Source organism: Canis lupus, chromosome 11 (genome assembly GCF_048164855.1).
Source record: "Canis lupus baileyi chromosome 11, mCanLup2.hap1, whole genome shotgun sequence".
In the NCBI taxonomy this organism is placed as follows: Eukaryota; Metazoa; Chordata; class Mammalia; order Carnivora; family Canidae; genus Canis; species Canis lupus.
Genome location: NC_132848.1, coordinates 28,508,114 through 28,533,368, shown reverse-complemented (window position 1 = coordinate 28,533,368; position 25,255 = coordinate 28,508,114). Strand labels below are relative to the sequence as shown.

General features: G+C 56.1%; 1 protein-coding gene and 1 long non-coding RNA gene across 4 annotated transcripts; both read right to left on the bottom strand.

Annotated features, from left to right (window-relative positions):
- Positions 1–3,860: 3,860 nt before the first annotated feature.
- CBX7 (chromobox 7) lies at positions 3,861–24,229 on the bottom strand. 3 transcript variants are annotated; one of them, XM_072843917.1, is made up of 6 exons: positions 24,071–24,229; positions 21,825–21,868; positions 14,610–14,675; positions 10,362–10,428; positions 7,361–7,709; positions 3,861–7,009 (listed from the first exon to the last, which is right to left on the bottom strand). In XM_072843917.1, exons 1-6 carry the CDS (start codon positions 24,137–24,139, stop codon positions 6,855–6,857), a joined length of 750 nt encoding a protein of 249 aa, XP_072700018.1. In that variant the 5' UTR covers positions 24,140–24,229; the 3' UTR covers positions 3,861–6,854. The 3 variants fall into 3 exon arrangements, with proteins under 3 accessions (XP_072700018.1, XP_072700020.1, XP_072700019.1); XM_072843919.1 differs by having other exon boundaries at positions 7,361–7,433; positions 24,071–24,228; XM_072843918.1 differs by lacking the exon at positions 14,610–14,675.
- On the bottom strand, positions 18,938–21,805 carry LOC140642820 (uncharacterized). Its single transcript, XR_012039224.1, has 2 exons — positions 21,261–21,805; positions 18,938–21,211 (listed from the first exon to the last, which is right to left on the bottom strand). It is a non-coding gene; the product is annotated as an uncharacterized lncRNA (long non-coding RNA).
- Positions 24,230–25,255: the final 1,026 nt, after the last annotated feature.

Genomic DNA, 25,255 nt, shown 5'->3' with positions numbered 1-25,255 from the left:
GAGAAACAAAATGGCAGTCAGCCCAGCCAATGTCAACTCGGGCAAGGCTGTGGATGCCAGAAAGCCTAAGTTTTTGTTTGGGAGAATATCGTTATTTTTCATATATATATATATATATATATATATATATATATATAAATAATTTTATATATCATATATTTTTATATTTTTTTCACATTTCACATATGACAAAGTTTCAAGAGCCCCTGACCTCCTACAGCCATGGGGCACAACTTGTGGACCATTGGGCCCAATATTTAGCCATGAGAGGTGCAGAGGAGGCTACACGCTGCCTCGGGAGACCTCTTAGGCCAACTTGGAGAACCTGACCAGGAAGGAACAGAACCCTAAGGCCTGGGATGAGAACATTTGGAGTAAAAGAGTCTGAGTACTGACCACCAGAGTCTTCTGACCCCTGAGGCTGGCATGGGAAGCCCATCACTCTGACTAGGTAAGAGGAGACGTCTCCCGCGGTGACCATGTGACAGCGTCACCTGAGGCAGATACCCCTCCAGATTACACTTTTCCTTCTCAAGATTCACCTTCGCCTCTTCTTATCCCAGCATGGACCAAGTAGGGAAGCACACTCCCTCCCCAGGAGGACATCATTAACTCACCCCAAGAATTGAGAGAGCCGCTGACACACCCGAGCAGGAATGAGGGGTGCACGGGTGCTGGGCTGGAGGCTTGCAGACTGATAGGGGAAGGGGGGCAATAAACAGCATGGGGGGCGGTGTCGATGTGAGAGCACTCGCCATGACACAGCGGTTACCCAACTGATGAGGACACCTGCCGCCAGCCCTGGTGCACCGGCAAGGGGGCTCCTTGAGGCTGGGCCTGACCACAGCCCCCAATGGGATAGAGATGCTGTGACAAGGGGTCTGAAGCTCCCCACCCCCCTTTTTAAAAGATCTTATTTATTTATTTATTTATTTGAGCAAGAGAGAGAGAGAGAGCACAAACGGGGGGAAGGGCAGAGGGAGAGGGAGAAGCAGGCTCCCAGCTGACCAGGAGCCTAAGGCAGGGCTCCATCCCAGGACCCTGAGATTATGACCTGAGCCCAAGGCGGACTCTTAACCCAATGAGCCACCCAGGTGCCCCTTGAACCCTCTTTTTGATGTTTAACTGACAGCTTTTCAGCCTCACTCCCCCCTTCTCCCTTTGCACCCCACATCTGGGCAAACTGATAAAAAAGCCTGATGTGCCTTCTTTTGGTATCAGCAGAAGACTCAAACCGCATCAGTGGAGGGTTGCTTGGCCCAGCCTGCCCTCTAACAGCAAGAAAACCCAGCCCAGCCTCCCCTCCTGGTTCTCTCGGGCCATTCTGGACCCGCTTGAGAGCCCGCTTACTCTCCCCATTCTCCTTAATTATGCGTGTAATCCATATTTTCACACCTTCTGATGTGTGTACTGCACACGTCTCTACATCTGAGACAAATTTTGGGGGTCCAGAGGGCTCATCTGCCTCTGCAGGTGACCACAACAGATGCTGAAACAGTCTCAGCATAGTTCTGAGGAAAGGGCCAGAAGGCTCAGGTTGATGGAAATGTAGGGATGGATTTATTTACCTCTGACCATGCTCTCCTGAAGGGGGCAAACTGTATCTCAGATTCACAACCTTTGGGGAGCACTCACCATGGAGATCTCATATCTGGCAGTGCCAGCTGTCGTCCTTGTCACCGGGTGCCTGCACAATGAAACCACCAGTGGAATAACCACAGTGGATGACATGGAGGTTTCTCGTGGCCTAACAGTATGAGCTTCCTTTCACAAAGTGGGTCCCAAGGCTCGGTCCCATAGCTGAGGAATGGCCAATGTGTCAGAGCCAGGGGCTGAGGTTCGCCCTCCATACAGCATCAGCCCCAGGGAGATCAACTGGACCCTTCATGGCAAGTTGATTGCACCAGATTCTTCTGCTGGAGAAGCCGGCAGTTCACACCAGATTGGACACCAACTTGCGATCAGGTTTGCCTTCTCTGCCCATATCACCTGTCCCATCACTGCCATCGTCACCCCCATGGAGTCAGGCCATTGTCCTCCAGAATCTCATGGAGGTGCTGCTTCCAGGAAGAGGCTGCCCTGGCCCTCCTCAGCCCTGCAATTTAGACCCTGGACAATCAGAGGTCCTAGTTTCCAGCAGAGGGAACGCTTCCACCAGGGGACAGTGCCACAGCTGCCACCGGTCACTTTGGCAGAAACAGTGGTCACTTAATTGATGGGGTTAAATGGCTTGAGGACCCGAGATGCCAGGGTTGCTGCTTACTGCAGGCAGAGGTGTCACCGAGGTCCCTCTAGGTGCCCAGTGGCAATTTATGAACAGGCATTTGCAGCAGACTCAACTGATCTGACAAAGATGAGTTGACAAGGGCTCAGACTCTTCATGGGTGAGAGGCTGGGTCACCCCACCAGGCACACAGCCTGGACCAGAGGGCACTCGGGCTGAGTGAGGGGCAGAGGAGGGAGGTGAGGAACGTCAGTAACAGGCTTGGGGCTGGCTGCAGCACTGAGGACTCTCACCATCAAGTCTTTATTTAGAGGTTGTAACCGGCCATCTCTTTGGAGACTCTGAAAGAGTGAGTCTATACAGAGAAGACAGCTTCAGTGGCCCCCTGGACACTCAGGTCTTGGCCTCAGCTGTTTGGGCTGTGCATGGGGTGCACAGTTGCATGTCTCCACCTCCTGCTCCAGGCTCTTCCAGTACAACAGACAGGGGTAAAGGACAGTGGAAGCTGGCACATGCAAAGCTTGGAAGTTGAGGGCTAGGGTTGGTGCACCCCAGGGCAACCCTCGACCAGCGGTGGATGGCACTTGGTGAATAATGCTCCCATTCCTCATCCTTTGGGAATGGACAACTCTGGGAGACATGTGAGTACTTCCTGGGTCATTTCAGGTGGAATGACACACAGTTGCCATAATGGTGACCTCAGCAACACAGCTTCTCGTGGCCTTTCTTCCTTCCCTGACTCGTTCTACCCCTCCACTCCTACTCCACGGATACTTCCCAAATAATAATCCCTGCCTTAGGCTCTGCCTCTAGGGGTGACTGAGGTCCCTCCAAACCTGCTTCTCCTCCTTCAGTCTCCATCCAGGTGAAGAACCACTATCTACCCAGTTGTCCAAAGTAGAAACCCAGGCACAATCGTGACACCTCCCTGACCCTTACATCAAAATCATTTCCCAGGTCTTGACAACTCTACCACCTAAGTCAACCTCCAGATTATCCATCCTCCCTCTTTCACAGACATGTGCATGGCCACCACCACTCCCCACCTACATGGCCGTTGGGAGGGTTGGGACGTGAGTTGATTCTTACCTGTTCTCTGTCATCAATCCTGTATGTTCCTGTCCAGCCTCTATCCTGAGCCCAGGGTGAACCTAAATGCAGAGAAGCTTAGAGGACTCTCTCAGCTGTCACTCATTTCTGCCCTGACTGCCACTCTCTGGGCTCAGACAGGAGTGCCGAGCTTGGTTGAACAGCAGATGAGCATTAGCTCGAGACAGTCCCAGGTTCCAGAACCTGCAATTCCAGAGACCTGGGACACTGACCATCCCGGGGTTCTAGAAGAGAACACACTTGGCAGGAAGGAGAGAAAAGATGAAGATGAGATGTACCACTCCACCTCTGATGACACCCTGCAAGGACCCCAACGGTGGGCACTCACCCATCTACATTCCAGCTTCCAGTTCCCGAGCACTTTTTCACCCCTCACCATCCCACCACATGTCCGGAGGCCTCAGAAAACAGGCTGACCTGTCTAAGATCATGGTCGGTAACTGGCAGGCCTGGGGCTCCCAGGGGCTGGAGCTCCTTCCTCATCACTGCTGTGATGCCACCAAAGTGAAGGCTCGAGTGCAAGAGATTTTTTTCAAAATCATCTTTAATGTATTTTTAATAATTTTTTGCCTCATTTACCAGATAAATCATCTAAATAAATAGATGCTATACAGTCTCTTACCAACATCAGTACAAAAATAAACCGCGCTCTGCATCCACTCTAGCCCTCCCAGCACACACTCACTCAGAAAAGGCATGTGCTTGGAATCAACCCGCACTCCCATCCCTCCCAAATACATTCACGTTGTCTGAACAAAGCTCGACGCTCATTCCGTGCAAAGGCAGCGTTCTTGTGCTGAGACGTGGAGGCCAGGCTGGCCACTTACAAAGCAAAGCTAAGCCACCTTACACGGGCATAGCGCCTCCCCCCGCAGGAGGGGAGTCAGCAATGGGATCGTCACCCTGAAGGGATGACAGGGCTCGGCTGGGCATTACAAGTGGCCGTGCCAGGGGTGGGGGAATCCTGTCCTCGCCCCATCCCACAGCAAGAGGAAAGTACCGACCGGGCTCTCTACATTCAAAATGAGAGGGGGCCGGGGAAGGAAAGACAGGCGGTCCGACTCTTTCTAAGCCCCCACCACCCCTGTGAGTACTGGCCTTCTGGGGTGGGGTGGGGTGGGGCGGGGTAGGGGGGAGCTCAGTGTCCCAGGCCCCCCCAGGATGCTCAGGGCTGGGAAAAGGCCTGCGAGGCCACATCCAGCCCCTCATAGAGGTCTCCGACCCTGGGGAGCCGTGGGGAGCCCCAGCTCACAGGCTTCTGCCCTGAGACACAGGGTGCCCTGCTTGCCCAAAGGGCTGAAGAGGCAAGAAGCATCCTGCCATGCAGACAGAACATGAGCCGTCTCACTCCACAAACAGCCCCCAACCCCCCTCCCAGCCTGCAAATTGCACAAACAGCTCTTTGAAAGTGCCCATGAGGCAGGAAGAGGTCCCATGTCCCCTGGGGGATGGGGTGTATGCCTTCTACTGCAAGCTGCCAGCCCGGTCCCAAAGCCAAGGCCAACAGCATTCGATTAGAGGCCCCCCTGGCCACCCCCGCTCCACCCCCACCAACTCCAAGCTGCCCTTCCCAGACCCAGGGTCTCACAGCAGGGTGGGGCAGGTGGGGGGCTCTGCTGCCCCTCCTATCCCCACGAGCTCCTCTAGAGTCAACTTCCCAAGCTGGGAGGAACCACCAGAGCAGACCACCCCCCGCCACATTGGAAGCACTGAATTGACCCTGGACAACAAAGGATTAAGGAGGAAGGAAAGAGACTCAGGGATTTAGGAATCTTGCCAGCAGGGCACCCCAAACAAAAATGGGGTCCAGGCTGTCTTTGGTTCGGGAACTCGGGAAGAAGGGGTCTGGGGGAAGAATCGCCCTATCCTTGCCTCAGCAGGATTCTGCTGACTTCTTCAGGACAAAGCAGAGTGGAGAGAGAGCCCTGGGAGATGGTGGGCAGGGCCTCCCCCTACAGGACCCCAACGCTGATGATGGGGGAAGGTGGAGGGAGCCGGCCTCTTACCTTTGCTCCCCTGGCTCCTCTTATCCACCCCCACCTGGCTTTTTCTCCCTTCCAGGGCTGGAGCAGAAAAGAAGCCCCTCCTCACACTTGGGAAGCTACTTGGCCACAGGACACATTTGTGCAAAGTAGGAGATGAGCGTCCCTCCTCCCAGCATCCCTTCTCCCAGCATCCCTCCTCCCAGCAGCAAAAGCCTTCTGCCCAGCGGGCCCAGCGGCTCCGGTGCTTAAGCACAGCCCGACCCACCAGCCGCTGCAGCCCCACTGTAGGAGGACGCGCAGAGCCCCCCCAACACACACACAGGAAAACCGGGGCACTCCCAGCTGTGGCATCTGGGATGGATGGGCAGGGGAAGCAGGATGGAAGGAGGAAGGGTTTCAGGAGTTGAAGGCTGCCCTGAGAAGGTGGTGGGACGCTCCCTCCCTCTCTGGGAGGGCAGAAAAAGAGAGGAGGGGGTAGGGTTGAAAAGTCACCTGAGTCAGAGAAAACAAGAGCCCCTCAGGGGAGGAAGGACAGGATCAAGTGCCTCAGAGCCTGTGCTGACCCTGGCATGCCTGCGGGCCCACCACGTAAGCCAGAGAACCATACTGTGTGCCGGGAGCCTTGAGGCCGTCCGGCCCTCACTGACAGCTGTGAGCGGACCAAGTCGGGATAGATCCTGTCACGTGCTGTGCCGTGCAAGGGTGGGAAGTGTGGGGTGCCCGTGACAAGTTCTCAGGTGCTGTGAACCACCCCACAATTTGCCAGGTCAGGGTTTCGAAACAGGTTTGCAAGACCCGCTGTGTGCATCTGCAGACACACACCTGCAGTCACGAGGTCACAGGGCAGTGTGTGTGCACCCGTGTGGCTGCGTGTGCATGTGAGTGTCTCTCACAGGCCAGGTGATGGGGGGCAGGGGCTCCCAATGGGAGGGGCTCAGCTGGCAGCCACCCCAAGGAAGGGTATGGAACGTACCCCAACAACCTCAAAGCCTTCCTCTTGCGCCCTCATTTTGACCCAGTCATTTTTGGTCAAAGCCAAACTCCATATCCCACCGCAAAGCTGGAGTGGAAAGTTAAAAAGAAAGAACCCCACCCCCCACCCCAAAAAGGAAAAGGGAAACCAGCCAGAAAGGTGGGAGTGGGTGGCTCAAAGGAGAGGGTCTGGGCCCTCCCATCCTCCTTTGGTTCCTGGCACCAGCTGCTGCATCTCTAGAGCCGTACAGTGATGGAGATGGATGGAGATGCAGGCGGCCAGGGGCGGGTGGCCCTCCTGGCCTGGAGGCGGCCCCCTGACTGGCAGGGCAATGCCAGGCCGCTCCAGCCCCAGCCCCCTACACAGACCACCAAGCCTTTCTGTAAACATCACGCGCAGAGAAAGGGGCGAGGTGGCGGGAGAGTGTCAGGATCTTTCCCCTGCTCCTGTTCCATATGTTTTTTAAATAAAATAATTACCCCGCCCCCAACCCCTCCCCATCTCTGGAAGTCCCCACCCCAAGCCCAAAAGCAAACAGTTTACGAAGAGTAAAAATGGTGACTCAGAACTTCCCGCCGCGGTCCCGGAAGAAACCTTCAGCCGCCTGGGCCTCCCGGAAGGTGACGGTGACGGAGTTGGCGGTGATATCGGTCACTGTCACTTCACTTGCGGGGAGCACGGGTGTCCAAGGAGGTGGCCCCTCGGCCAGGTCTGCATCTGCGACAGACACAGGAGATGGACTGAGCTAAGGACAGCACTGGCGACACTGCTGCCTTTGGATCCCTGCCCACCCAGCACCAGGTCCCCCCTCTGGGGCTGCAGCCAGCTCTGGGTCTAGCTCAAGGCCGGACGCCCGGGAGGAGGTCACTACCTTCGTCTTCCCAGCCTGGATAGGTTGACCCCCAGTGGGACCCCAGGAAGAGCTCGGGGCTGTGCCAGGGCCCCTGCAGGCTGTGCAGCCTCGGAAGCACCTCGGTCCCCCTCTGGGCATTGCAGCACTTGGACCCGATGGCTCGAGGGAACCCCCCCCCCCCCAGCACTCTGGGGCTTGGGCATGGGATGCCTTACCCTCCTCCTCGGGGGGCTGCTCAGCAGGCTCCCACTCGCTGGCCGCCTGCAGGACGTCCGGGGCCGCTGGCTCCTGCAGGAAGAGCTCCCGTGGATGGCTGTGACTCTCCAGGTCGGGCCCGCGGGGCGGGAACTTCTTGCGTGAGAGCCGCAGGTACTTGTGGGCCTTCCGCGGCTTGCGGAGCGGGAAGGGCAGGGCGGGCACCATGGGGCCCTTGTCCACCATGGGTGCCCCTGCCTTGACCACCCCCTCAGGGCTCCCGCTGCCGAGTGGGCGCGTCAGAGAGAAGCACAGCTTCTCCTTGCCCTTGGCCTTGTGCGAGCTCCGCAGGTCCATGCTGTACAGCCGCTGCGGGGGCAAGCCAGGGCACGGCGGGTCAGCCCTGCCCTCCCAGCCGCTGCCGCGCCTTTGCTCATGCTGTTCCTCCCACCTGGAGTGCCCTTCCCTGTGTTTCACGGCCTGGAGCCAGCCATTCCTCCAACCCCCAGCCCAGCCCAGAAAGCCACCCTCTGAGCAGCCGCAGCCTGTATCACCCACACCCCACTGCCCCAGCCTGGCCTGGTGCAGCTGCTCATCTTGGCCCCACAGGGTAGCCACCTCTCCCCAGGGGGGTTGTGTACAGCTCAGGGCCGGGCCAGTGCAGCAGAGGAGCCCACAGGAGCACAGACTGAAAACTGACCAAGAAAAAGCAAATCTGGATTTCTTCTGGTCCCAACTAAGGAGTTCTTCACCACGGGGAAGGAATCTTTGCCTCCTAAAGGACCCCCAAGGCTGAAACAGCCAGCTGGCCAAGGAGACGGTGTGAGGTGGATGCCCTCGGGTTCTGGGAACAAGTACCCAAGGGGTGCACATGGCACTGGGTGCCCCAGGTCACACAGCCACTGGGATGGTGTTCTGCTCGCAGCCCACAGGGTGCTCCTCTGCTCTGCAGGCCCTTCCCCGTGCAGGTGCCACATCGCACTCTAGGGATTTGTCTTATTGACTTCAGCTGAAATGGATACAAATCCAAGAAAGATGCTTGGTGCTAAGTGTTGGGAGGGCCTGGATAGGTCCAGGATAGTACCTTCTGCTGCCACCTATCACCAGAGGCCAGGGAAGACAGTGAGGCTTCAGATGGGATGGTGGCTCAAACCTCCCCCAGCTGGGAGCAGAGATCACAGGCATAAGCTCCATTCTCCCACCTTGCCCACTAACTCCCAACACTCAGCACAGGGTACAGGTTGTTCTGGGACAGGAGGAAGGCCAGCCAGGGAGAGGTAGGGACAAGACTGTAATGCCAGCAGCGCTTATCCTACTGCAGCTTCATCAAAATCCACTCCTTCATCCTGGCTCGGTGGCCATCACAAGCCTAGTAAACTCCTCTAACGCTGCAAGGCAATCCGTCTTTGCCCTTCTCCACCTCACCAAGAGAGAACCGCAGCTACTAATAGGCATCCAGGAGCCCCCGGACTCAGACCTGGGTTTGAATCCAGCTGTGTTACCCTGGGTAAACTCCTGGCCTCCCTGAGCCTCAGTTTCTCTGTCAGTGAGACGATGAAGAAGCCAGCCTCCAAGACTGCCGCCCCCAATTCCTGCCTCAAGGAATTCACATCCATGTGTAGTCCCCTCAACCCCTACCTACTATAGGACTTCTTCCAAGGCTAGCTCATTAAAGACACTGTGCCCCCGGCTTGCTCTCTTGGATCCTCTGCTCTGGGGGAAGACAGGGGCCACACTGTGAAACCACCTGGGAGCCCTCAGAGAGGCCCACATGCAAAGTTCCAGGCCTCCTGTCAACAACCAATGCTGACCTGCCGCCACACGAAGAGCTACCTTGGAAGCAGGTCACCCAGCCCCGGTCCAACCTCCAGATGAGTGCACACTGGTTGACATTTACAACTGTAGCCTAAACTAGAGTCGCTAAAGAACCAGCTATGGGACTCCTGCATTCCTGACCCACCGAGACTGTGTGATATGCTAAGTGTTCATTGCTCTAAGTTGCTAAGTTTGGGACTAGCTTGTCACATGGCGGTCGATACCAAGCACAGCCTCCTGGAGGCTTTGTGGGCGGGTGACGCACATTCACTTGTGAGCAGCACTGAGCACAGAGCTTAGCATGGAGAAGACGTCTGACAAACAGATGCCACCCTCCTTCTTGGGACCCAATTCACACCAGACCCCGTGGAAAATGCCCACTGCGTGAAGGGAAACCCATCCTTTCCGGCAAAAGCCTCAGATGATCTATAATCAAGAGTGGGCAGGAGACAGGACATGGCTCACACTCTGTGTAGACCAAGAAGCCATGTTGTTTGGCTTCAAATACCTAGGTGAACGTTAGTCGATTAAGGAGAGCAGATATGCTTTTCATCCCAATTTTATAGATCAGAAAATTCAAGCTCAGAGAGGCAGAGACATGCCTCAAATCACATCACTTCAAACTCGACCCACTTTCCAAGCACAACAGTGAAGTCAGCAAAGTGGTCCCAAGACCTGGGCAATGTGAGGCGTCCCGGAGTTTAGAAGCCTGCGTGTGGCAGAGGATTGGAACAGGAGGCCCCGCAGGCTCCTTCTCACTCAAAAATGCCCCATTTCTAGGGCATCCCAAGACAACAGTTCCAGAATTCTGAGTGTCCTTTTATTGGATTCTAAAATTCCAGGTGCCCATGTTGCCTCAATTCTAAAGCTTATGTTTCCTGAAGTCCTCAAATATTATAATTTTGTATTTGGGGACTTTGAGCATCATAAAGGCTCACTTACAAGATCCTAGGCTTTCAAAATTCTAGGCTCCCTTCAGCCATATACCCACCTTGCCCCGAGCCCCACAGCACCTCCCACCCAGGCTGTCTTCCTTCCCCACCCCCCCAATGGAGACCCCCTGAGTGCACCACCCCCCAGGGCCCTGGGCAGAGCAAGGAGGGTAAGTGGTTCAGCTCAACTAGCTGGTGCAAATGCATGGGCTGGGGCAGACTGATGGGAGGGGCAGGGGGACCTCAGGGTGGGCACCAGGGCTGGCGGGGTTACCTGCAGCAGAAGCCGCTTGGGTTTCGGACCTCTCTTCCTATACCCCGACGCTCGGTCTCTCTCCTCCCTGGGGTGCAAAGCAGATGGCAGAAGAAAAGCAAACACTGGTGACATTTAAGGGAAAGTAAAGCATCCGCTCCACCTCATACTCTCCTGTGTATGGGGAAAGGGGCACCCGCCATAGGCCACCCCCAATCCTCAGGTAGGGACTCCTCTCCATTGCTTTCTCTACACCCTAACAGTGGGGCCCCATGTTCATATCCCAGGGCCTCGGTCTTCCCGTCTGGCAAAAGGGGTGCAGGGGCACAGCCACTGGTCCTAACCACTGAGGTGGGACTTGCGTGACATCTCCCAAAGTATGTGGGTCTCTACTGGGCTCCAGGGTCAGGTCAGAGCTCTGCTCTCCATGCCACTGGGTACACCCTCCAAAACAATGCAGTTCTTCCAGTTTCCACTCTCAGAAGAGTTGTACAGAAACCTGTCAATCAAATTTGCCTCGAATGTCCCAGGGGAGCTGATGAGAATGTATATGGTCCTCTCGTGAGATGCCAGAGTGCCTCAGCGGTTGAACTCAGGGCGTGATCCAGGGATCCAGGATCGAGTCCTGCATCGGGCTCCCTGTGGGGAGCCTGCTTCTCCCTCTGCTTGTGTCTCTGTTTCTCGTGAATAAATAAAATCTTTAAAAATTTTTTTAAAAATTAATAAAAATTTAAAAAAAGGAAATGGTCCTCTCATGAGTAAAGCTCTACCTAGATTCTTCCCCTTTTGGGATCTGGATGACCTTGGTGGAGAGGACAGGCTCTTGCTTCTATCATCTGGTTCAGAAAAGGGAGAACAACTTGCCTATATCGAGTCTCCAGTAGATGCCAGACTCTCTGCTGGGTGCCCTCCCCACACCACAAACACACAGGCATGACCCAAGGATGCATACAAAGCCACACAAGACACACACAAGACAACACAACAGAGACTCCAACAACAGTGCCGGTGGAGAACTTCAAAGCCATTTGTATTCTATTTCCTTTCATTCCTGCTTTCTGTGGCCCCAGCTACAGAGGCCATGTGGGCAGCAGAGAGACTGTGGAGGCTGGGAGTGTGCGCCCTTCCCCCTACTGACTGTGTGACCCCAGAGAGTCTCTCTATCTGAGCTCAGGGCTGCCCATCCCAGGTGGCTGTTTCCACCACTAGCCCTCCTCCCTCCTCAGGGCAGTACTGCCCACGGGCTCCAGGGACACTGGGGGAGATGCATCTGCGTAGGGCCCTTCCTCCCTCCCTCCCTGTGGGGTTGGCTGCAGCAGGTCTGCCCTGAGGCCCTGGAGCCAGCATTTGACCACACCGTGATACTAGCCACTTGGCTTGCCAGGACAGACCTGCCGGCCTTTGAGGGTGAGTCTTCTCTCAGAAGCCAGTGCTGGGCACCAAGACACCCTGTTCCAGGCCCAGCTCTACCCTGACTCAAGGGAGACCTTGACTGATCACTTCCCCTCTGGACCTCACAGTCCTCGTCTGGAGCAAGACAGTCCCTCCTCAGCTGGCCATCAGGGCGTTTGGGAGGAGCAAGAGAAGTCCCTGGGATTTATCAAAATGGAGGGTAGAAAAGCTAAAATAATAAAGTGAGGTAGGGGTGAGAGGAAAGAGAAAGAAGAGAGGAAGAGGACGAGGAAGTAGAGGGAGAAGGAAGGGTTGTGGGAGAAAAGAACAATGATGATAGTGTGTTTATGGCATTTACATGTGAGGGAGCCACTATTACTATCCTTGCGTTATAGTCATGGAAACTGAGGCACAGAGAGCTTAAGTCACTTGCCGAGTGCCAAAATTCTGACAGCTTCTGCCACTAAGAGCTGAGCTCCAGGCCTAGCGAGGGTCAGGCCCAGGGTCCAGTCAGGGCCAGCAAGGCAGGCCTGCCAGGCCACACGATCCTGGTTTCCAATCCAATGCAGTGTGTGCGTGTGTGTGCACGCATAAAGGGGGAGGGGTGCATTCTATCCAGTCCTTATCACCTAGGGCCTGGTTTCTGTCAGCCTTGGATCCTGACATCAATGTCCAGGGCCCTAGGGTGGTGGCACCCTAGGAGTTGCACCCTCTCCACCTCTCCCTGTTGGCGGGACTCCACAGAAGAGCCCCTTTGCTAGACTCTGAGTCTCTTTAAAACCCTGCAAGGCTAGTGTTAAATGGGCATCATCCCTCTTTTACTCCCTCTTCACCAAGACTGAGAGAAGAAGGCGAAAAGTCACACAGTAGGTCTGTCTGTAAAGGTCTCCAAGCTCTTCATTTGTTCCTTAACTATTTTCTGACTCATTCAAAATAACATCCAAATCCTCCACTGGGACTTAGTGGCACTCCCTGAGCTGTGCACCCCCTTCCTTCAACTGCCCCACTCCTGCCTCATCTCCCACACATCACCCAGCTCACACCACTCCAGCCAGCCGCACTCAGAGCCACACTTGCCTCCATACTGTTCCTTAAACATTGGCTCTCACCCCAGGGCCTTTGCATTGACTGTTCTCTTTACTTGGGATGTCCTTCCCTAAAATACTTGCTAGACTCATTCTCTCAAGTAATCCAGGTCTCTGGTCAAACACTCTCACCTAACTGACCCTTGAACCCCTACCCATCCCCTCCCCCTGCCCCAACCCTGTCCTTGCAGTAGTTATGACCATCTGATAGCATATACATTTCTTGGTGTTGTTTTATTATCTGTCTCTGCACTGGAATTCGAGCCCCATAAGAACAGGGATTTGGTTTTGTTCCTTGCTGTGTCCCTAGCACCTAGAACAGTGTCTGGCACATGGCACAACCTCAAGCCATGAACAAGCAAACAAATGACCCTTCATTACCATCACGGAGATCATTCACACACGTGTGCCCACACTTACTGGTTTACAAAGTGCTTTCATACACCTTGCTCCCCGTGAGAGCCCTGTAAGGTCAACAGCACTATTGCCACTTTGCAGATGGGGAGCATGAGGCCCCGAGGGGGAGGAGGCCTTGCCCACCACCACACAGCTGGTGAGCATCAGAACCAGGATTCTAATTCGGGACTTGGACACCTGCCTGATGCTCTCCTCACTGCTGTCTAGGACATTCCACAGAATTCTCCCCAGCACCACAATCCAAGGCTCCACCAAGCACAAGGAGCCAGAAAAACCATGTGGGATAGGGACTCCCTGATTTTTAAAGGAGAACAGGGGAGAGTTTTCCTCAGAATGGGCAGGACGCTTCCTGGGGAGAAGCAATGGAAGAGGGCAAGGAAGGGCAGGGGAAGGGCATCTAACTGGGAGTCAGGAGGCCTGGATTAAGCCCTGGTTGGGTGGCTTCCCAGCGGTAATGTCCCCTGAAAAGCTCTTTAGCTCCTCAGAGCTTCAGCTTCCCCATCCATCAGAGGAGATTCTCATCCCTATCTCAGGAGATCACCATAAAGGGCCAAATGGAAATGATTTTGTGCAAAGATCCCACTCTGTACAGGTGGGCAAGGTGAGAGGATACAGAAGGATTTGGGCTGCCTGCTGGTGGGGAGATCGGTGAAGCAGCAGATTCAAAAAGCTCCTATATCAGCAGAAACGACATTTTGTCAAAGGCTCCCCACTGAGATGCAACCTCACTGCCCATCAGCGGAGCTACCAATCACTAACATTCAGAATCAGAGCAGAGTACTGGCAGATAAGGGAGATGGGGGCGGGGGGGGGCCTTTGCCCATGGCCACTGAGCAGGGAGGTGGCCAGTGGGATGGACCAGAACTCAGACATCCTTGCTCTGAAGCCACAATCCATCCCCTGGCCTTTCTCAAGCTTCACTGGATTCTCCTTTTCTTGGTGAGACAGTCTCTAGGGAGAATCTCTCTCTGATCTGTTATCAAGGCCACCACTGTCCATTATTGACATTGCTGGCCCTACACAGGGCATCTCCGTAAAGCATTCTTATACTTTTCACAGCAGTTAGAAGCCCTACCTTTGGGAAAATCAGGACCAGTGTTATTAGGGGATGGCCCATTTTACAGCAGAGAGACCGAGGCCTGGAAAGGTTAGAGAAGTAGCCGATATCACTCAGCAACAGGAAAGGGCCCTTGGCTGCACTGGTATCTGATGCCCACCCCCTTCTTTCAGCTGCATATGAAATCGGGCTGTCCCTGCCTAACCCCCTCCCCATCATGCCCATGCCCCATGTTCGGAGCCAAGCCAGCAGCAGGCTTCTTATGAAACCTCAAAGCCTGCCTTATGCCCAGGCCCAGTCAGGCTGAGGCCCCCTTACTTCTCCTCATAGGCCATGACCAGGCGGGGGTCCAGGATGTGCTCTTCCGGCTCCCATGTGCTGTACCTGGGGAGAGAAACCGCAGGTCAGAAGCTGCCCTGCCCCCCACTGGCATTCACCAAGGGTATAGCTGTTCCACCAGGGCCTGCCATCTGCAGACTTTTGCTCCCTTTCTGGCCCAACATAACTGTCACCTACTCCTCACAGCTATCCCTGGTTGCCCAGGCTAGGTCAGGGGGCTCCTGAACTCCAGACACCAGAACTCCCCTCATTCTGAGCACTGATCACACCACCCTATAAATAACTGCATCCAACTCCCAGTTAGGCCTCATGCTCACCCCAGAAGCACAGGGTACCCTGCCCAGGATTCCCTTCCTGTGGGAGGCATGAGCCTGTGGTCAAGAGCTCAAGTCTGGCTCTGGAGCCAGACTACCTGGGTTCAAATCCCAGCTCAGCCCTTGCTAGCTGTCCAACCTTGAAGGATTTACTCAACATCCCTGTGCCTCCATCTCCCCATCTGTAAAGAACTCTTGCGCTGCTTAATACGTTCATCTAAGTACCTAGTACAGTGCTTACTGTTGCTGTCCCTGCCCACAACCTGCAAGCCCTGGCCCCAACATCTCCTCTGCCCAGGCGGAGCCACTCCCTCCCTCCTCGGCACACATCTGTACCTTCACTGCCAGGTGTGAAGTTCCCCCGCCGCCCTGGCATGCAGCAGGAATCTGGTAGATGGTTCAGCGATCCTAGGATCCCATGGCAGGTCGCCTTGGTATTTCGGGTGGGGACCTTCCACCACCCCCAGACTGGGGAGCATCCCCTGGTGGGACAGCCTGGGGAGCAACAGCTTAGCAGCTCCACAGCTGAAGCCATCCTTGTGCTACCTGCACTGCTATTTACTTAACACTTGCCTTTAAAGCAGCTCACTTTTTTCATTTAATAATTTTAAAAACAAATGTTAGGAGCACCCAGGTGGCTCAGTGGTTGGCATCTGCCTTTGGCTCAAGGTGTGATCCCAGGGTCCTGGAATCGAGCCCCACATTGGAATCCTCGCACCAGGGCTTCACACCTGGTGGTGAAGGTAAAGATCTCTGCCCTCATGAATAAATAAATAAAACCTTTAAAAAAAATCTCAAAATAAACAAAAACAAAATTTTAGGGGGCGCCTGGCTGGTACGGTCGGAGGAGTATGTGACTCTTAGTCTCAGGGTCCTGAGTTTAAGTCCACATTAGGTATAGAGATTACTAAAAACATAAATAAATAAACTTAAAAAAAAAACTTATGACTTCCATAAATAGAAAAACTAGTATCACTCACCATAAACAGATGCTAATGCATAAAGAAACTAATCTTTAAAACACATACCTGAATGTGTATATATACACAATATTCAAATACGCAATATATACACAAGCATATAAACACACACATAAGTTCACACGTATACACGTATATGTAAAAACAACAGCAAAGCAATGCACCATGATTCTGGCCCAGGCTGTATGCCCAGCTCTGCTGGACAGGAAGGGAGGCGAGCAGGTATTAGGCAGGCGTTAGGAGGCAGCAAGAGGCTGGCTGGTGGAAGCCCTGTTCCTACTCCTCCTAACCAGCTGAGCTGAAACTTTCATCTTAAACCATCCTGGGACTGATACCTACAAGAAGTCGAATCTAGATTCGAACAAGCTACCTAAGGACAGAATCCTTTCCTCCTTCCTGCCACTGACACTTCTGCACACCTAGTTTATGTTGGGCCCTGTGCCAGGTTCTGTGGACTCAGCAACAAAGGTCCGAGCCCTGAAGGCCTTACAGTCCCTACCCAAGTGCTGCGTGCCCAGCCCGATCAGGTGCCTTCACAGCCCCCCTCATACGTGCTATGCTCTCCGCCTGAGGGACAGTCCCTCCATGACCTCATCCTTTCAGAGCCAGCCCTTGTAGCTTCCCCTGACATCCTTTTCCTCAAACTGTCCCACTCCCAGCAGAACGAACCCTCCCCTCTGCTGCTCTCCACAGCCTGGCGCACTTGGCATCTGCCAAAATTATTGATGAATCCAGTGGCACCCTGGCTGGTAGACTATAAGCCCTCCCTAGGGTGCCCAGCCCAGCCTCCGACCCTAGGTGCTCTGGGAATGGCTATGGAAGCCACTGCAGAGTTCTGCTCACCCTGAAGAAATGCTAACAGTGAAACTGGGGTTTTTTAATAGTTTGCATAGAGCCCAAAGTATAAGCAACCAGAGACTGGCAGAGATCCAAAACTTCCTCTTCCAGAACAAAGGTTAAATTTCTTCAACTGTAACTAGTTACAAGAAACAAGGAATTTTGTGGTCCTCTGTGTCCTCCACCTTCACCCTCTCCCCTTCTCTAGCTGTTAAGATGATTCTACAGTGTTCTGGTCCTCTCTGTCTCTCTCACTTGCCCACTGCCCTGCCCATTTTTTGGTTGTTGATGTAGGTGCTATGTGGTTCCTGGCAAGTCCCTAACCTTCTCTGGACCTCAATTTCCTCATCTTAAGACTCACCACCACCACCACCATCACGGTAACAGCACCGCTCACTGCCAGGGGCTCATCTATTCCTCATAAAACCCCCATGAGGTAGGTTACCCTATTTAAAGATGAAGAAACAGGCACAGAGAGTAAGCATCTTGCCAAGATCACGAAGACAGTAAGTGGCCAGTCTGTGGTTGGAACTGTTGAATCGTGGCCACCCTCTACCTTTGGGTCTCTCACCCGGCACTGCGCCTGGCTCCCCACTGGGCTGTGATGTCCCTGGGTGAAAGGCAGTACTGACTGACCTGTATCTGACTGAGGCTTTGCACACAGTGGGTGCACAGAAAGGCTCAGCGGATTCAGGCCGGGCCTTTACTTGGCTGGGGTGGCAGCACGTGAAACAATGGGACAGGGTCAGACTCTGCAAGCAGCAGGAGGCCTGCCTGGTCCTGCTCCAGGCTGCGGCAGAGGAAGGGCAGGGGGACGCAGCGCCTCACTCTCTCGGGCCCCCCCGCCCCCTAAAGTGGAGGCCAGCGGCCGCTCCACAACGTGGGGAGCCAGAGGCCGCGGTGAGACGCGCGAGGCGCACTGCCCAGGCGCCGCGGACCTGGGTCTGCCGGAGGGCGGGGCGGGGCGAGCGGAGGGGCCGACGCGGGCAGGGCGGGAACACCGCGCTCCGTGGGGGGCGGAGAGCCCCGCTCGGCCCGCCCCGCCCCGCCCCGCCCCTGCAGCGGGGCCGCCGTGCGCGCGCACGCACGGAGGGGGCGCGCCCGGATTACCAGCCCAGCCAATGGGGGGCGGGGGCGGGGGCGGCGCGCGGCGGCCGCGAGGTAAACACGGCCACGTGACCGGCGCCCCGCCCCCCGAGCCCGGGTAAACAGGCTCGCGGCCTCCCCGCCTGAGCCGCGCTGCGCAGGCTCCCGCCGTGCCGGGGGCGGGGCCCCCCGGGGCCAGGCCCGCCCTAGTTCCCCCCAACAGCTCAATTTAAAGCCCTCCAAAGTGAGCCGCCGGTCGGGGCCCTCAGGTCTAAGACAGACGGGTGCGGCGGTGCGCAAGTCAGGCCGCCACTGGGGCCTCGTTTACTCATCCGTGAGGTGGGGATGCCAAAGGTCCCAGTACTGGGGGCTTAATGTGATGATTAGATGTGCTAAGCCACGTGAAGCACTTACATCCGTGTGATACGTAATAAAAGCAAAGACGCGTTAATTAAATAAATCAAAATACAGGGCGAAAACCTGCCAGGCCGGAATGCTGGCCTCTGCTGTTGCCGCCCAAACCCAGCGTTGGAGGAGGAAGATGCACGGCCACCTCCTCTGTCCCCGGCACTGTGTTATCAACTTGTGTTATCAACCCTTCAACAGAGTCCTGTGAGGTTAGGGCCTCATTTTACATGTGGAGAGATGAGAGGTGCAGAGATTGAGGGCTTTGCCATGGGTCACACAGCTTGTAAATCTACAAAACTAGGCTCCAAAGACAGCCTGGTCTGGCCCCAAAGCCCAAGCCCTTGCTCCTGAATAGCCAAGTCACCTTTGGCAGAGCTGATTGTGTATCACAGGTGCTAGGCCCCTACGCCCCGGGATCAGGGAAACCACAGTTCAGATTATCCCAGCTATATTTGACCCTGGGGCACAGACTCCTCTGCTATGGATATCTGTGTCCCCATCTGTAAAATGGGTTGCAAAGAGGCAGTTAAAAATGGGCCAAGGCGGGATTCCCAGGTGGCTCAGCGGTTTAGCACCTGCCTTTGGCCCAGGGCGTGATCCTGGAGACCAGGGATCCAGTCCCACGTCGGGCTCCCTGCATGGAGCCTGCTTCTCCCTCTGCCTGTGTCTCTGCCTCTCTCTGTGTGTGTGTCTCATGAATAAATAAATAAAATCTTTTTTTTAAAAAAATGGGCCAATGCCTGACTCATGCAAGGTGCTTACTGATTAGCTGCCTGGTTATTGCTTTGGCCACTGACAATATCATTACCAAAGTTCCCCTGAGGTAGTCCTCCCTAAAAGATGGAGTAGTGTTCACAAGTGGGAAAAGAAGAAAGGAATGCATTCCCAAAGGGGGTAACAGCAGTCCTGGGCAGGCTGAAATCAGTGGAGTATCTGAGGGTCTGTGTGGGACACAGAGACGGAACTGATGATTTAATAATATCTTCTGCCCTGTGCCCCCAGACCCTCCCTATGCAACTTTCTGTACCTTCCAGAACAAGATAGCTCCTCTGCCCCATCTGCTGGGGATGAAGGGCAGTCATTTGTCTGCTGTTGGGGAGAAAACGGACAAAGCATGTAATGGCCTATCAGAGGCCTGGCACGGAGTGTGTGTCTAAATCATGGTTTCTGTTATTAATATAAGCCTCCTTGACAGGGTGAGGAAGGTGCTGACTCTCCTCCCCACCAACGAACGCTGGCACTACCCTCACCAAGTCTCCCAGGCCTGTAGGCAACAGCCTAACCAGCTACCCACTCCCCACCCTCTTTCTCAGTCTCTTCTCCAAGCAAGGAACCCCAAGGAGGGGAGACTAAAGCCCACATGGATTACAAAGGACCCCAGGTCCTCCTGCCTCACCCCCTGCCAACCTGTTTTCCTCCAAGTGAAGTGGGGTGATGCAGTAGGTGGCATGAAGTAGGTGCCACATGGCAAGGGAGCTGTAAGTTATATTCTTGTCATGATCTCCCTTCTTTGGGCCTCAGTTTCCCCATCTGAGGACTGATCTAAACCATTTCTAAGACTACTTTGAGCCCCTTTGAGGAATGGAATCTCCTAGATTCCTTTCCTGTCTGTGGGGAGACCTAGAAGTTGAGCTAACTTTGTGTTAAGAACCAACATTTCGTAAGTACCTGGTCATCTAAGACTTCCATCCCCTCACAACAACGTTATTCCAATTGGAAGATGAAAAAGCAGAGGCTCCACCACACTGGGGACCTAGATAGCTGTGAGCCAGGCCAGGAACCCAGGACCAAAGTGCAGGGGAGCCAGGGGTGCCCCGGGTCATCTTGTCAAACAAGGCTCCCAGAGCCCCTTTGAGGAGTCACAAAAGGTAGTCATTCGGGCCCACCTGGTGGTCTCAGCATGTTAAGAAACAAGTGGCAGGGGGCTCAGGCCAGCAGGAACATGAGAAGCTGCTCTTGGAGTGCTAGGCCCTTCTCTCCTGGCTGAAGCTCTGATAAGCAGACATATCCATTTGGGATTAAAAAAGTGGAAGAAGGAATTTTTCATTGATAAGTACCTCTGTTTCAAGAAGGAAATCTTTCAAAAGATGGAGTCTAGCGAAGAGGAAAAATAGCCAACGGTGCCTTGAAGGCCAACCGGCTGACTACACTCCCATGCAGCTCCTTCTGGTGCTGAAGCTAAGGGGGCACATGTACCGGGGAGTCAGTGCCCTGCTGCCCACCCCAGGCCTTCTCCTTTTCTAGCTCCCCCTCAACTCTTACTGTCCCTTCACACAGGCTGGAAGGCCACCTCTCATCTGCGGGGAGGAGGAGGGGATCCTCCCCCAGGTCCAGGGTATTGGGCAATGGGCGGTGGGTGGCGGGAGCAGCAGCAGTGGACCAGGGCAGGACTTGGTTGGCCAGTCCCCAACCCCAACCTCAGGATGCCTGCAGGTCGTCCTGAACACTTGCGACCAGGCCTTGCACCGGCAAGGTGAAGGAACATGAAAGAGGAGGGCAGGGCGTGCGCTATACAGCCTCTTTTTGCAGAGCGGGAAACTGAGGCAACACAGGCTGTATTTCCCTCTGCTGTGTCTCCCCACCAGGCCCTCATGACGCTCCCAGAATCCAATACCAGGTCAGAAACAGAAACATAGCAGAAAGCCCCTGGCATAAGCAACAGCAGCTCTGGGCAAAGGGGGTTTCCAGGAGTCACTCCCAAGGAGGCAGGGCCCCCACAGACCAATGAAGAGGCCCCACGAATTGTTCATTCCCTCCCACTCCCACCCCCCTGTTGGCAGGTGATTGGTTAGTAGGAAGGTTCTTGATTGGACCTTAGCAGGAGAGGTGGAGCCACGGGAAGGGGACCTACAGCCAGCAACCTGTACTGCAACTCTGAGATAGAGGCCCAGAGGCGATATGTGAAAGTGGGGAAGCCCAGTTCAAGTCCCACCTCTGCCTCCACTTGCTGTGTGACCTAAGGCAAGATGCTTAGCTTCTCTCTCTGCCTCCACTTGCTGTGTGACCTAAGGCAAGATGCTTAGCTTCTCTGAGCATGTATTCTCATCTTTAGAGATCACCACCATCCCTGCTTCACAAGGCTATCTGGAAACCTGCTTGGTAGACTGGAGAATGCTATCCAAAGGCAAAGTGAGCTCAGGCTCTGTCCCTAGCTCTATGGCACTGAGGACTCCTGCCCCACTGGCTAGACTTGTCTTATCCAGCCCCACAAACCCCCCTACTCAGCACTACCCTACTATTTGCTCTATCTCCACCTGGCCAGCAGCCATCTCTGAAGCCAAGATGCTGGGCCTTCACCTCTCAGATGCCAGGAAAAGCCAGAAATGGGGCTTTTCCAACCAAAAGATGGAGCTCAACCCAGAGCAGAGCAGGAGAGAAGAGAAGCCGGGGCCCACCTTGACCCTCACGTCCTTCCAGCCCCTCAGCCAGCAGAGGGGAAACCGAGGCTTAATCAAGGTTCAACTGCCAATTACTAAAGCAGCTGGAGCTAAAAGCTAGTCAGGAGAGAGGCAAAAGGCAGATGGAAGGATGAACAGGTAGGCAGACACATACACACAAAGGAGCCTTACTTTGGAGGCCATCCTTTCCATTTCACCAGATATTCGACTTTACCCTGGAAAGAAAGAGAAGCAGACAAAGTGAGATACACAGCTGCCCCGACAACCATCATGGGACAATAAGGTCCAATAATTTCTGCAGACTGATGTCCCCATAACACATACACAGTCCAGGGACACTCCCCCCCCCCCACACACACACCCCAGAGCTCCACCAACCCAAAGACACCCAAACTTTGGCTGCTGGGTGACTACCCCACCTAGACTGTCCTTCCTGTAAAAGCACAGGAGTGCATCTGGCCCCAAACGTTTCTGGGGCTCCTACGGCAGAAGCTCAGAGCCCATGTCACACACGGGGAAATGACCACATGGGGCATGGATCGCCAAAGATCCGGTGCCCAGAGTCCCAGTATTATGACCATAGCTTTTTAACTTTTAACAAACAGAAGACTCTCCAAATTCTAGAAAATTCCTCACTGTGGCAGGTTTCCCATGGCTCTAGCCCCACCAGTCCCCTTCCCTAGGAGAGGCTACCTCTGGCCTGGGGGGTGCCAGGCCAGTGACTTTAGGACTCTTAACTCAAAAGACCCTGGCAGGACTCCAGAAAATGCTGACAAAGGCTCCACCTTCAGAAGTGGTGGTCACCACCCCTCCAGTAGTTAGGAAATAGAGCCTGACCCCTTCCTTCCTCACTGATGGGGGCCTGGCTTCCCAGCCCTACCCGATCCACCAGAACTTTAGGACCAAGATAAGTCATCCCCTCAAAGAGGCCTGCCCTGACCACCCTTTCTAATGCCATCCCTCCCACGTTCCAGTTCTCTTTCTGCATCACACACAGCCCCACTGGAAGGCATCTGTATTTATTTTCCTGTTCGTTGCGTGTCTCCCCTGCCGGACTGCCAGCTCCATGAGGGAAGGGATGTATGCTTCCCTGGGGCTTAGACGGGTGCCTGGTACATAACAGACTCTCTATAAATACATTTTGAATGAATGGCTGAAGGAATGCTGTCCCTCACTCTCTGGCACTACCGTGTAGGACGGTAACCACTGGATCTGCTTAGGCTACTGTGCGTGGAAAGCACTGGGCTTTGTAAAATAAATGAAAATTGAGGAAACCCTGGAGGGAGGAGGAAGGGCGGCCCCAAGAGTTCAACTCCATCAGTGCTGGGGGAAGAAAAGCCCATGGCCCTCCTCCACCTTCACCCTTGGCCCAAGACCCCAGCACTGAGTTTTCTCTCTCCAAAGACCACGAGCTAGCAATTAACCAACTTAAGCTCCTGCTCTATCTCCATCTCTACCTCGGGGTGTGACCTTCACCAGGTCACTTCCTCTGCGGGGGGTCTCAGTCTCTGCCCAAGTCAACTGGGGGGGGGGGAGGTGACCTCTAAGACCCCTCCCAGCCCTGCCCCTGGAGCCTCCCAAGGGGCTGCAGAGAGGAGATAAGGGGCAAGGATGGTGGAGAGTGCCAGAAGAACTTTCCCCGAGGGCTTCCATCCCCCACCTCCAGTGTGAGGTGACCACTCTGCAAACAGGTGCACTGGAAATGTGGTCCGCCAGAGTCCGGCCCCGAGGCGCGGGTGCCCGAACCCAGCGAAACTGGTGCCTCCTTAAATTGCAGGGTGAATGCTTTGGAGGCGAAGGGAAGAGGGAGGAGCTTAGAGGATGCCCCAGCGCTGTAGGCGGCCTCGCGGAGCGCGGCCGGGCGGGGCCGGGAGTTGGGGTGGGGAAGAGGGAGAGGTGTGCGCTGGAAGACGGGGAGAAAGCCGGAGGTGGGGGTAGAGGGCTCCGAAAAGGTCGAAGTCCAGAGTGAGACCTCAGAAGCAGGAGGCTCAACCTCCGCCTCCAACTTCCAAGGTCTCGGTACCGAGTCCGGGGTCCTGAGTTCGGGACCCAGCTCCGACGCTAACACGCCAGGCAAGCCTTCTCCTCAGCTCGGGCCTCCATCTCCCCTTATTTAGAATGAGGGAAGGCTGAGGGAGGATGGCATTCGGGATCCCCACAGTCTGATCCTAATCTCCAGCTCTGGCGGGCTCAGCTGCCCCCAGGATGCCGGGCCGACAACTTTTTTATTCTACTCATCCTACGAGGCGGCAGGGGAAACTGAGGCACGGGCTGGGGAGACGAGCCCAGCAGCACGGAGCTGCCCGGGCCCCCCCCTCCGCCCCACTCTCCGCCTCGCCGCCAGCGTGGAGGGGACGGTGCTGGGGCCAACAGGGGACCCCACAGGGGTCCTGGGAGCCGCCCCCAGGCAGCCTCACCTTCCGCACGCGCTTCTTCCGGATGCTCTCCACCGCGAACACCTGCTCGCCGATGGCTGACAGCTCCATGCGGGGCGGCGGGCGAGCGGGCCCGGGGCCGGGCCGAGCCGGGCCGGGGGCGGAGCTGCGGGGCCGCGGCTGAGGCGCGCGATGCTCGGGCCGGCGGGGACCCCGTCACCCTCGCCCGGGCGCGCACGCGCACGCGCACGCGCGCACACCCCCTCGCGCTCCCTCACGCCGCCGACGTTCCATTTTTGAACCTGCGCAACGTTTTCCTCTGCGCGAGCGGGCGGGCGGGCGGGCGCGCGGGGAGGGGGCGGGGCGGGGGCTCGGCTCGCGCCCGGCAGGTCACGCCCCCCTCCCCCTGCCCGCCGGCCCGCCCCGCCCCGCCCCTCCCCGCCGGAGCCCCGCCCCCGCCCCCGCCCCCGCCCCCGCCGCCGAGCGAGCGCCGCCGGCCCGCGGGACTTATTTGGCGCGGGCGTCGCTCGCCACCGGGGCGGGGCGGCATCGTGGCCCCGAGACGCGTTTCTGAGGACGCCCCCGGTGACTGCGGGAGGCCGGAAACAACACGCCGCCGTGGGGCCGACCAGAAGCGGGCAGGGCGCGGAGGCCACGTGTCCCACCTCCCACCGAGGGGCGGGCGGGGCCGGGGCGCGGACCCCCGTGCGGGCCGAGATTTGCATCTCCGGACCGAGGCGCCTAGATCCCGGGTCTGCAGCGGGCGCCTGCTGGGCGGTCCGTCCCGCGGTCCGTCCGGCGGCGGCTGCGCGGAGCGCCGGGGCTGGGCAATAATTGGCGGCAGGTGTGGCCGGGGCGCGCGGCCCCTAGTCGTTCTAGCTTGTGACATGAATGGACCCCGAGACCGCCCAGCCCGCTCCTGTTTTCGCTGCGGCGCCCGCACTCCTTCCCGCCGCCCCCGCCGCCCCCGCCGCCCCCGCCGCCTACCTGCAAGCATCCCGAGTCCTGCCTCCCTGACCTGCTCCTCCTCCCGCCTGCCTGCAGCTACCACCTCCGCGCGAGCTGCCGCCCCCCGCCGCCCCCCCCCCCCAGCCGGGGCCACACTGTGCCCGAGAGCGCTTTCTCCAATGCAGATCTGGCTGGGTCACCCCAGTGCTTAAAATCCTCCCATGGCTCCTTATTCCCCCTCAGCAGAAGGTCCAAACGCCTCTGTCTGGAGCGGAGAGA